Source organism: Oncorhynchus clarkii, chromosome 17, assembly GCF_045791955.1.
Source record: "Oncorhynchus clarkii lewisi isolate Uvic-CL-2024 chromosome 17, UVic_Ocla_1.0, whole genome shotgun sequence".
In the NCBI taxonomy this organism is placed as follows: domain Eukaryota; kingdom Metazoa; phylum Chordata; class Actinopteri; order Salmoniformes; family Salmonidae; genus Oncorhynchus; species Oncorhynchus clarkii.
The window spans coordinates 48,327,673-48,340,975 of record NC_092163.1 but is presented as its reverse complement, the minus strand read 5'-3'; the positions used below and the strand labels follow the sequence as shown (position 1 = coordinate 48,340,975).

The 13,303-nt window shown below is 38.9% G+C and overlaps 2 protein-coding genes across 2 annotated transcripts; both read left to right on the top strand.

The window, feature by feature from the left end:
- The first annotated feature begins 2,287 nt into the window (after positions 1-2,287).
- On the top strand, positions 2,288-6,497 carry LOC139369789 (homeobox protein Hox-C9a-like). The gene is made up of 2 exons (XM_071109056.1): positions 2,288-2,858; positions 4,176-6,497. The coding sequence occupies exons 1-2, from the start codon at positions 2,288-2,290 to the stop codon at positions 4,418-4,420; spliced, it is 816 nt and encodes a 271-aa protein (XP_070965157.1). The 3' UTR covers positions 4,421-6,497.
- Positions 6,498-8,963: 2,466 nt separating this feature from the next.
- On the top strand, positions 8,964-12,732 carry LOC139371015 (homeobox protein Hox-C8a-like). Its single transcript, XM_071111032.1, has 2 exons — positions 8,964-9,685; positions 10,265-12,732. Exons 1-2 carry the CDS (start codon positions 9,250-9,252, stop codon positions 10,597-10,599), a joined length of 771 nt encoding a protein of 256 aa, XP_070967133.1. The 5' UTR covers positions 8,964-9,249; the 3' UTR covers positions 10,600-12,732.
- The last annotated feature ends 571 nt before the right edge of the window (positions 12,733-13,303 follow it).

The window sequence follows — 13,303 nt, the reverse complement described above, 5'->3', positions numbered from 1 at the left end:
TCGCAGATGCCTGTAATAGATAGCAAGACAATCGATTATCTGGGCTATAACAGACTCACCCTATCGCCTGTCTTTATAACCATTTCCATCTACTCATCAATTTTTGCAGATGAAGTCATGACCACCTCAGTCCATGACCTACAGTATATACCTATATTCGTGCCCCTGTAGGCTACAAGTATAATGTCGATAGGAACCTACCAAATACTAATGTGTACATTTGAGTGTGATTGATAGGTCCACCAAATAAACATAAGCCTTGACCTACTTTTTCCAACATTTGGTGTTTGATATACCACTTAATATATATAGCCTTTTGATTATCAGCATGGCACAAGGCTACATCGTGTCCAGCAAATTATATTTTAACATTTTATGCTGATCATTTAAAAATCGCGATTGATTCAGTTTCAGATTGGAGAAGACGTCAATGTTTGTTATTTCTTTTGTCTACAACAGTCACAGAGTCATAGCAAGTCTGGAGGCCTAGTTGTTAGGTTTATTGAATTGATTAATCGAAATGGCTTAATCCAGTTGGCCATCTTTTCAGTGAGGTTTCAAAAGACAGTATTGTAAAAATACAGGTGTTATTGCATTTGTAGTTTATTGCATTTCTGAATAGAAGGTGATTTGAGCCTTGGTATCCTATGTTCCGTGAAAAGAGAGAAACGCAGACTGACGTGTTGAGCCAAAAGGAATATTAGGCCTAGCCCAGACTGAATTACAATGACTGGTCCTCCGACGCCCAGACACCGCACTGCGGAGTGTCCTAGAACATCATGCATGCCTCCTTGGCTTAAGAGAGGTTATCTGGCCAACCATGATATGGCCTATCATCTCCCCCAATTGATCATCATGAATAGTAGCCAATGTTACTAACACACGTATATAGATTTCCAGATGTAGGCTACCCATTCCAAAGGTTTCTTAAAGAGATCAGGTGGCAATTGCAGGTTTGCTATTTTTGCAAGGTTATTCAATTGACTTATTATGCTTTATTTTCCCTGATGACCACAACTTAAAGTGTGAGGTTGGGAGGTGCATGTGTAGTAGAGCATGCACACAAACTGGTGGGCGAGAAATAGCAAAGTCAACACCCAAAAGACGAGAACAGTGTCACCCTTAACTGCACACCAGATATACCGCAATATTACCACTTAAACCCAATTTAAACTGGACTTACTCCACAAGGCGCTCAGTCATTATATACACAGGGACTGACTAGCCTACATGATCACAAATACACTATGTTGTGGTAGGTCTAGGCTATTTGCTGTTGTCGACACACCAGCCAACCAACATTTTATTTTATGGATCGGCCTATGTCTAGGCCTACTCCGAATTGTCCCTCAGACCAGGGATTCCCAACTCCTTTCTGATGCATAGGTTTAGCATGTGATTTTTTTTCCTGCATTAAATTGTTGTGGAATGTTGTTTTTATATTGTCATTCGTGCAATAGTTGTAATTTGCTTCTTGTTCTTCGTCTATGTTGGATTTATGTTTATGCGATAATATGAATTAATCAGTTTTGTTTTTTTGATTAACGACACATTTATGAACAATCAAATGGTCCTCATAAACATTTATTGAGGGACATAAAAACACGAGCGGCCTCTATCCGAATTAGGCAGCAGTGGTGGGCAAGAGTTCCGAATCTACACAGACACAAAGTTTTAGACTCCATTAACTCCAAAGCCTCATGTGAATCAAACATGTGTTGTATATTATTGTATTATTGGATCTTTAATCTCTTTTCGCTATTGTGCATGTTACAGCAATGTTATTACCATTGAAGTCCACGGTGCTTTCCGATTGGAACAACTCTAAAGGAAAAAAGCATTCGTATTTTCCTAAATTGTTTTACTTTTAGAATATCCCTCAAATTTCAAATGTATCATTCAGATTATGGTCGACAAAAAGATAAATTACGTCGAGAAATAGGGTATCGTGCTCTGCGATCAATGTACCTCATGCTCCAATACGAGGGGATATAGCCTACCGTTCTCCAAGGAAAAACGAAAAAAAATTATAGGTGGTGAATCCGTCTTAATGATTGCTCATACAATAGAAATCCTATACATAAATAGCATTCAAATATCTGAGGTACATCACAGTCCTAGGAGTGCATGCGCATTAATCGACTGTATAATTTTGGGGTAAATATAATCACGTGTTCAGCGGTGGCCAATTAGAGTCGAAGAACCCCAGAATAAATAATTACCTGGCTTGATTGTTCTACGGGTAAGATTTGTTTTAAAGTACACATACAGTCCATATAATAATCGGATGCATGTTAAAGAGACGAGAGGCATCGTCATGTCGACCACTGGTCCCATAAACAATTATTATGTGGATTCTTTGATAAACCATGAGAGCGAGGATGTGCTGACATCGCGTTTCTCAGCCCCAGAGCTTCTCCCCACCGGTTCTCGACCGACGACACTAGCACCAGAGTGCACCGAATACCCCTCCTGCAGTTTTGCGCCGAAACCTCCTGTCTTTACCTCCTCCTGGGGCCCAGTTCACCCCCAGTCTTCAGTGGTATACCACCCATACACCCACCAACCTCACATTGGAACGGACTCGAGGTATGTTCGCTCATGGCTAGAGCCCATATCTGGAACAATATCCTTCCCAGGCTATCCTGCGAACGGCAGACACTACGGACTCAAAACAGATGGTTTTCCTCAGTCCGGGGCCGGAGACTCCATCGCCTTTAACCGCCACGGATACCCGGATTATTTCTACAACACCTCGGTGGACATCCGAGACAAGACACAGCAGATCACCCCTTCTCCAGAGACAGAGGTTTTGGCTTCTGGAAAGCACAAAGACGGCAAGCCAGAATTTGACCCAAGTAAGTAGAAGCCATGGCAGTTTACGCTGTTTTACAACCGGCTATTGGAGTCGTTTGTTTGTGGGTGAGTTGGGGGTATTTGTCTTCCATGGGGTTTTCGCTCCTTGTCTGTTGTCCTACTATAAAACGAAATCTATTTTCCCTTCCCTTTGAACGCGAGGGGAACTGGGGGCTGTTAGACAGTGTTAGACAGGACAAACGCCAATCCCCTTAAGGTTGTAAAATAGGAAGAAGCTATAAAACGGCTATAAAATGGGAAACTCTGGAATCAAGCTTTTCATTGACGAGATTAGAATTTCTAGTAAACTCCACTGTCTTACATGGCCTAAACTTGTACGTAAACGCATTTATTTTGTGCGTAAAAGCATATTTTATTTTACTTAGATACATTTGATGTGGTATGCAGGATTCATACACAAGAGGTATGGCCCTATTAATCATATAATTTGATTTACAGTGGATTATTTATGAATGTATTATTATTACTGGAATTATTATTATTATTTGCATTCTGGGTTAATAGCCTACTATTGGAATGCACATCCAAAGGCCTAAAAGGCTTATACAGCTTGTAGAAACGATCAAAAGTCACCATCGATTTGATCTGCAGTATGATTATAATAGCTCGTTTTTTAAAAATGTATTGTAAATCTATACTGGTTTATTGTCTCGTATTATTTAGTCAGCAATGGCTTATTTCTCACGTGAATATTCATAGTTCTGGTACAACCGAAGCCGAGTAGCCTAAGTCACAAAACATAACGTTGAGATGCAACCTATTAAGCGAGGACCACAACCATTGATATTGAAAGTTCCTCATATCAGTACTTAGAAAAACATGACAACAGTGAGCAAACTCCCTGCAATAAACACAGAACATAATATTTGAGGCCACAACAGGAATGCCAGGGTGAAATGCATCTAGCTGTATCTGTTGCAGACCTGCCGAGACTTGAAGCTAAAGGCTTTTAAAATCATTTATGGGCCAATAAAACAAACGGGCGCACTCACAGTTTTACGACTCGGTACTTTTCTAGCACTGTTGACGCTCTTAAAATATGGATGTCTATAAGAGAGATACTTACTTATAATTATTAAGGAAAACATTGATGACACACTTGACAATGTACGTGGATTATATTGAACCAGGCTTATTGTAGTTTTAGAAAATCAAGAGAGGTATGATGCTCTCTGTTTGGTTTATTGTGTGTTGAAGTGTTTATGATAATTTTGAAGTAACTTGTAGTTTATACACTGCAAAAGTTCATCAGAAGTATTCAATTTATTTACTTTTTTATCTGTCCTATCATTTTACAGGCAACCCGGTGGCGAATTGGATACACGCTCGTTCAACAAGGAAGAAACGGTGTCCATATACAAAATATCAGACTCTCGAACTCGAAAAGGAGTTTTTGTTCAATATGTACCTTACCAGGGACCGTCGTTATGAGGTCGCTCTGGTTCTTAATTTGACCGAGAGACAGGTCAAAATTTGGTTCCAGAATCGGCGGATGAAGATGAAGAAAATGAATAAAGAGAAGACAGAAACCAATGAGCAGTAACGTGCCCTATGGACACATTGACAAGTACACATTCAGAAAAATGCCACTCATGAACTGTGGGCGATGGTCTCTCCTCTTGATAGATACTACTTTCCTTTTTATCTGATATAATTAAGCCATAGGCCTATTATTGGCAAGGTAGCACAGCGCAATTTAGGCCCACGTCTCAATATGAATGTATGCAGCTTGTTTAGACTATTTATTCGTTATTAGGCCTACTGTTTCATGTCAAGACCCACAAATGGGATTTTGGTAAAGAAAGGTAGCCTGTAAGGGGAAGTTGGATAACTATGCGTGAATGGTGTTTCATCTGTTCACGTGTATAACAAAACATGTGTATTTTTGTACATGTTGCATCTTATTCAAGTGTAAATTAGTGTTTTGTACACGAAAATGCATCAAGGTACATGGAACGTTTGTCTGTGTTTTCGTCTGTGAATATACATTTAGTTGTAGCCTGTATGTCTTTAAATCTTTTTTTTCTCTCGACACTTGAACTTTATACTGTATACTGTAGATTTTGGTCATCTTTAAATATAACCCAAATAGTCTAATTTTCTGTATTTGTTATGTCATTCTTATTAAAACGTTTAAAAAACTCTTACCTTGATCAGAAATATTAACATATGCAAAAATGACATTGGGAGATGGCAGTGTTCAAGACGCAGTAAATTCTTGTTATGAGATTAGTAATTCAACAATTCAAATAGGCTACATACTACAGTTAGATATACGGGCCACTTCTTATTGAAAGCAGCTGTGACTTTTAACTCATTATTCTTCATTTTCTATTTCCTTTCATAATGCACGTTTCCTGACCACTTCCTGCCTCCACTTTTTTTTCTGCAATCTGAATGGTTCTGGGAGAAAAATTAGGTGACATTTGAGGCACTGTGTAAACTCATTGCTCAGAAAACATCACGTTGCTTCTGTTATACGTGTTATCCTTTCATAATCATTTCAGATTATTGCAACCATTTCAACGAATAGCTTTTAGGTTGACATTCTGGCATTGAAATGTTTTCTGTAGTACAAACGTCCGTATCAGTCTAAACCTGGCTATATTTCTAATTGGTGATCAGTTAACAAAACTTGCCACACGGTATAACTTCATTATTGTGACTCGGGTATAATAAAGGCCTATTTTCTAGGTCAGACCGCATTTCATGCAACCACGTTGTATGGACCTATCTCAATGTAGGGCTTTAGTCCGTGCTTAATTTTAAACAAGGTGTAGGCTAGATTACGAAAAAGGTTGTTAGATCTTGGACCACGTGAGTTGTTTTATTGTTTTTTTTCGCAGCCTTCTTGTGCCTATGGACTCCACAATATTTTAATCAAAATGTTGGCTATATGAATGTTGTTGTCACATCACAAATCTTGAACATAGGGCCTACACATTGATGACATTACGAAGTAACTTTCAATAGGGCAATGCGTCATGCAAACTATCGGTCTTTGATTCGAGGCTATTGTGGCTGAGTTGGCGCTCTATGTTGCAGTTTAGATGGGTAACAATGGTCATGTGTCGTGAGTATGTGAGACATATAACCCACAACAAACGTCGACAGATTTGCTCACACCCTTTGTTATGATGTTATTTTTGAACACCTTGGACACCACACTAATTTGCCAGTCATATTTTGCGTTCTATCAATTCATTTGAGAGGATGTGTGAAGTATCTTGTCTGGCGTTTATTTTTCCTTCTTGCTCGCTTTACTAAATTAGCTTTCCTTTTAAAAAAGTGCCACAAACAATACTGACAGCATGCAGAGATTATAGAGCCTAGTATAGTTGGACATTTCCCTCGTGCAGCGCTGTTTGTCTCGAATGTAATCTAACAAAGCAACCCTGGCAGAGCTGGCTAGACGTCTGGAGTAAATTACTTTATTGTTCTTATTTGAGGATATGGTGTGCTCGTTTTACAGGGGGCTTATTGCACTTGTTTTTGTCTACTGCAAACGTGACTCCCGCCCGCTTTATTTTTCCACTCTGCATGTGGCGGAGGGGGAAAGAGCAACACATGAAAGGGCCCAAATTCCACTTCCTTTATTCCAAATCTAGCACAGTGCACCAATATTCTGTTTGAACGCTGGCACTGTCCCCGGTCTAATGGACATTTCCGTAAATCCGTGAAATAGCCTCGATTGAATTCAACCCATACCCATCTATTTATGACTTTGGCCTGTCTATGGCTTCTGTACAGCCTTTAAATGTCCACCATGCCATAATTTCTAGTTTTGCTATGACTATATGCCAACAATTATGAAGACCGCTATGACTGATAAAAATGTTTGGCTCATTATTAAATGGTTATTGTTTCTACTTTCACTATTAGGCAATAGGATTTGTATCTTTAGAAGAAGTTATCAAATAGCAAGCTACCAGCCGTAGCAATAGGCCCATTTGTGGTAGAAGCATTCTATTGATATGATTCATACTGGCATATACTTTAATTATATCCAATCTTCCGCTATCATTATATAGCCTACCATACAACACCACCAATAGTATTATAGCCTAATAAATAATAATAATGATGATGATGATGATGATGATGATGGTGAAGTTTATAATAATAATAATAATAATAAAAAATGAAAAATACATTTTTTTAAATAATTTTCAGCAAAGATTTCGTTTTTCTATCTTAGTTTTTTTTGTCTAAATGTCAATTCAATTGTATTCCCTAAATACAATATTATTGTGTCCATTCCCATTTGGTTTTCATTCGGATGAAGGCCATTGACTTTCGAAATGTCATGATTTTAACCTAGATAAGATAAATAAAGCATAAATAAAGAATTAGATAAATAAAGCATCAATATTTTAATTGTGAGCGAGAGTTGCACCTATTCCTTCCAAATTGTCTAAATGTCAAGAAATTATTGTGGATCATAGTGTAATCATGCCAGATTGAAATAGAATTGCAATGCACTACTACTACACAGTCTCAACATTAATCCCAACCCAAACATTGAAGAAAGAGTAGGCCTATAATTATAAGTTGAGGACACGAAATAAAATGTGTACTTTTCAAGAACCGAAGAGACTGAATCTTCTACCAAATGTGTAGGCCTAGCCTATATTTCCCGAAATCACACTCTCATGGCTACGTGAAGTACTGTAGGTCTATCACTAGTCCAGTTGGTGTAGTACCACACACCAAAATGCCACTAGATGTCGCTGTTGACTAAGTATAGAAAACGTTCGAGCCCGTGTAGCCTGTTCCCCTATATATAGCCTGTATCGGAAGCCTGTGGGGGACTTCGAGGTAGATGGTGTCCTTACAGACTAGACCAATGATTAGGTCTACTAGTCACAAATGTAGAGATGAACAACCAATGAATACAACTGAACAACCAACAGGGCCCGTTTTTTTTGTCAATAGCCTACCTCTTATTAATAGTCTACGCGTAACTTTTACGGAGAATAAGTATCTTTCTTCACTCTACTATGGGCAGTAGTTATCTGAGATATGCCAATCTTTTTTTTCTTCTTCTTAAAAAAAAAAGATCGATAGCGCAATTTATCTCGCCTATGTCTTACGACACTCATGTATCTGTCTGCCTCTATCTCCTTTTTTCTTGTTGTATTATTATGAAGAACACTTCGTTGAGTTATAACTGATTAATAATATTGTATCGATATGTTTTATGGATAGCCGATAGGTGTAGTGTTGAGTAGCCTAAGATACACCTGCTACGGCCTCAAAAGAACATCAGAACATCTCGGCCAAACTTAATGTCTAATGTCTCGTCTTTGTTATTGTAAACATATTGTAATATATGTATTATGTTTGCTTTAATGAAAGACAAAATAATTCAACCAACCACATTTATTACAGTTTTATTTTCATTCATAATTGTGTAAGTCATGTACAATAATAATAATAATACATCAATGGCATCAACAACTATTTAAGCATTATAAAATCATGCTGGCAATAGAAAAACAATATTAACCAAATATTTATGATTTGTTATTAGCAAAATTTTTTTTTCATTTCAACTCAAATATTTTACTTTCAATAGGCTATAGGCTACAATACCTTTTCTGAATTCCACTGCCACTGGGTGTGCGGATGTAGACTGTGTGCGCGCACGTGTGTGCGTGAATGTAAATTCTTTACGCAATGCATAAACCCTGCCTTAGCAGTCAGAATAGTTTTTTTTATCACTTTCTTAAGAGCAATAAAGGTAGGCCTATAAACTAGAGAGAAATGTCTAGATTTCCATTTTTTGTGCTTATAAATGTACCACTACTCATTCAAGTAGACAATGCATAGCCTATAATACCAAACAAAAGGATAGTTTACATATAGGCCTAGTCTAGGCTACAGAAAATGTTTTTTTCCTGTTCTTCAAAGCAAAATGCACAATCCCTTCCTGCTAGTCCGCTTCAAGGTATAGACATTCGAGAGCGCCGTGAGAATGGGAGGGGGTTGACGGTTGGTGCGGAGAGAGGTGGGGGGGGGGGGGGGGGGGGGGGGGGGGGGGGGGGGTCAAAAACGCTTGTGACTGTGTGTGGAAGGGGCTAGCCAACTTTAGCTATAGCACACATCAACCATTCACGACATAAGAAGCTGATTTGAAGCTGCAAAAGGAAAAAGCAAGAAAAAGCAAAGGACTGCCATTGGTAGCAGGGCAGTGCTGGAACAGAACGGTGGTGAATAAGGAAACAGGAGTTATTATCTTATTCGTTAAACCTGTCTCTATGATTTTGTGGTTTCGTTCGTTTTATGTATTGGGTTTGGAACAGGACTAAGGCAGTAATTGGAATGGTCGTAAACCAAGTTCTTCAGCTGTAACATTGTGAATAGAAAAACATGAGCTCCTATTTTGTGAACCCTCTCTTTTCCAAGTACAAAGGCGGTGAAACGTTGGAACCAACTTACTATGACTGCAGGTTCCCTCAAAGCGTCACCCGGAGCCACGCGCTGGTGTACGGTGCAGGATCGGCGGCGCCAGGCTTTCAGCACCCGCCCCATCACGTCCAAGACTTCTTCCACAGTGGGACGCCGGGGATCTCCACACCAGGCTACCAGCAGAATCCATGCGCCTTGGCATGCCATGGAGATGCCACAAAATTTTATGGATACGAAGCCCTTCCGAGACAAACGCTTTATGGCACCCAACAAGAGGCGAGCGTGGCGCAATACCCAGACTGTAAATCGTCAAATGGCACTAACCTCGGAGAAGGACAAGGCCACCTAAATCAAAACCCGTCTCCTAGTCTCATGTTTCCATGGATGAGACCGCACGGTTAGTAGGCTACGTTTTAATATGCTCTTGTGTGGTTATGTTGTTGTACTTTTCATGGCATGTAGCCTACATCTGCTAACGTATGATTACGTTTTCGGATCATCACTTATCACTCAGTAGGACTTTATCCGTTAACCGTGGCGCAATGATTCAAAAATGCCAGTTAATCTGAGTCAGTGCTGTGCCATTCACCCAGTTGATCGCTCAGTTGATCGCTAGTAGTAGATAAGAAAATGAGCAGAGATGAATAACAACAGTAAAAACGAATTCAGTGAAAGTTCAGCAGAAGCCCTTGGCATGGCGTTTATCTTCACATGAATCCCTACAGCTATCCAACGGTAGAGGCTTGGCTACAGTCTTGGAATATACTGTAAACAAAATGTGGATGTAACCAACCTCTAGCAGATTTCAAACAAGTTCTAGTTCTCCGAACTACCTCCGGCACACACACATACACCAATCAATCTTTTGTAAAAAAAAATATATATATATATATATATATAATAGCCGTGTAAACTAATAGCATACAGGTCTTGCAACGATTCCTGCTTAATTGTAAGTGCTATTTCCATTCTATAGCCCCCGGAAGACGCAGTGGCCGACAGACCTACAGTCGATACCAAACACTGGAGTTGGAGAAGGAATTTCTCTTCAACCCTTACCTCACCCGTAAGCGTCGGATCGAGGTGTCTCATGCTTTAGGGCTGACGGAGCGGCAGGTTAAGATTTGGTTCCAAAACCGACGGATGAAATGGAAAAAGGAGAACAACAAAGACAAATTTCCGGGCCAAAGAGGAGAGGTGGAGGGAGAGGCAGAGGGCGAGGGTGAGTGCGAAGATGAAGGCAACGATGACGGTGAAGGGGAAGAAGGAGACAAAAAGGAAACGGGAGAGGAAGAGGACACAAAAGAGTGATTTGAATTGCTATTTTTTTATGATTACATGGCTTAAAGTTGAAGATGGTAGAGAGAGAGAGAGAGGCCCGGTAAATTGAATTGAGAGAGAGAGAGAGAGAGAGAGAGAGAGAGAGAGAGAGAGAGAGAGAGAGAGAGATCACATTTTATGACCACCGTTTTATTGGGTTAACAAGTAAGACAAATCCTTTAAAGACACATTTAAAACACAAAAACAAATATTCCACAATACTGACGACGGATCAGCTTCTATAGAGATATTGCAATTTATGCCTGCACATAGGCTATTGTAGGCAGCATATTATCCTTACCCAATCATAATGCACTAACTCACAAATTGGGCACATCATTGCGCACATGTTGTCACACATCATGAAACACATAGAGGCAAAAAATGACAGACATTAGCCTAGTCGCAAAATAGAACTCAATTGATTCAACATTACATTGATTTCAGTATGATTGAAATAGCATATATAGGCTAATCAAGCCTATTGATATTTAATGCAGTCATCTCAGTTTTATTTTTAAGCGAAATGTAATCCTTCACTTGTTTGTAACAATTGTAAATACTTTGGCAACTTTGTATTTGTAGTCAACTTCATTCTGAAGTTAACGGCAGTTACAGTCAGACAGATAGCCTCAACATCTTGATTTCATGTTTATCGGAGATCTTCTGTGAATAAAGTCACACGGAAGGGCAAAAAAACGTTTAAGGCTGCACTTCGGCTGCTCTACGAGTGGTCTGGATCATTTCTACATGTACGAAGGTTGTTAAGAGCCACGATACTAACGAAGGCTCTGGGAAACACCTCGGCTACTAAAGATACATCGTATGAAGGTTCTAATGATGATCTTAACACTACGAAGGCTCTGGGAAACGATGCCCAGCTCTGTTTTGCAGAAAATAGCTATCTTTAGGAGGATAATCACTGCTTATAATATCTAGCTTAAAACGATGCAAATGCCCACATACCACAGAGACAAAGCACTAGCATAACACTCATATGGTCCACAGAATGTACAAGCAGAGGATGGCTAGAAATGTTTCAATGTTCAATCAATGTTGTCATTCGAGGAAAAGGGTTGAATATTAATACACATTATTTGTACTTTTTGTGTTTTGTTTTTCCTCCGAAGTATTATTTATGTGGATTTGTATGTTTATTGGGGTGATGGGAGTTTTTTTTATTGGCCACTGTCAATTTCACATTTGGAGTCATGAGTAGTCTCTATAATGTGGGAAATTGCAATATGGATTATTGGTTAGGAGGTACATTTCATAACGGATATTTCATATTATTGTCTCAAATATACTAGTGTGTGTATTGTAATGTATTTTTTGGATTGCAACTGCTCGGACATATTCAATCCGATAAGCCTATCAAAAACAAAACAAATAAGAAATTCTCCATATATTGAATATTTATTGATTCTTGACCTAATTTAGATAAATCAAAGATTATAACCATATAGGAAGGCAGCAATAACTTAGGCTTATGTGATTATTAGCCTACTGCTGATTTGAATATCGGGAAATAAGCCTTTACTGCCTAAATAGGACTCACTTGGAGGTAATGTTAAATCTACCAACAAAGCTGTATTGTCATTAACAATGTTGATCTATACATTTTTACGAAAGTGACAAGGCAGTCCAAGGACAGGCCTATAGCTATAACACATTTATTGCATTTGATTGCATGATACTTATGGTGCTACTTGTGGGGGTACAGTTCTAGGCTTATATTGATATATCTTTGAAACAAGTGTCTCTGCGTCACGTCATACTAGCTAGTCAGCCATTGGACTTTGTCACAAACATTGGTGTCCCAACAACTTAAACTGCCTAAAGTAGCCTAATGCACATTTATTTAACCAACAGCCTATGTTATAATTGAAAGAGGAATTGTACTTCTTCGAATATTTCATCAACTTTTAAACATTATTACATTATTGTGATGAGCCAATAGACTCGTTTTTGTATTGCACTGATGATGACCTCTACGTATGTCTTCGTATATCTTGTTGTATTGATAAGCTTGATTTCTTATGTTTTAAGTTAAAGGAGGGGATGTTGGTTCTGAATGCACACACCCTTGACATTGACTTCTTGAAATAAATGGCAAAACCTGAATTTCTCTTCCTCATTATTGATACAATAGCCCATAATCCACACAACACACACACGCACACACACACACACACACGCGCACACACACACACACACACACACACACACCAGTGAATTATAAGAAAGATAACATTTAAACATCACAATTGGGGAGAGCGGGTTAAATTTAGCTATATTTTAATTTCAGCATCACGCTGTCAAGGTAAACATAGTACTCTTTCTAATAAAGATATCTACAAATATTTCAGGATGTTGTGCATCACTGGAAATAATCAGAATTCATGTAAACATTACAGTTTTGAAAACAAAAAAAATACAGTTTTGTCCCCCGAAAAGTTGTCCCCAGAAAAGTGGCACAACTAACCCTGGGTATGGGGTAAGTTGAGCTGTGGGTTAGGGTAAGTTAAGCCTCCCACGCATTTCTGTACTGAATGAAATATTACTACTACGTTTTTTAAACCCATGTCTATCTTTATTTCCCAAAGACAATTCAGCATATTCACAATCAAACCAGTTGCGCGCGTGAGCCATCGTCCGCCATCGTGCATACATTTATTTTCTCCCCCCACACCAA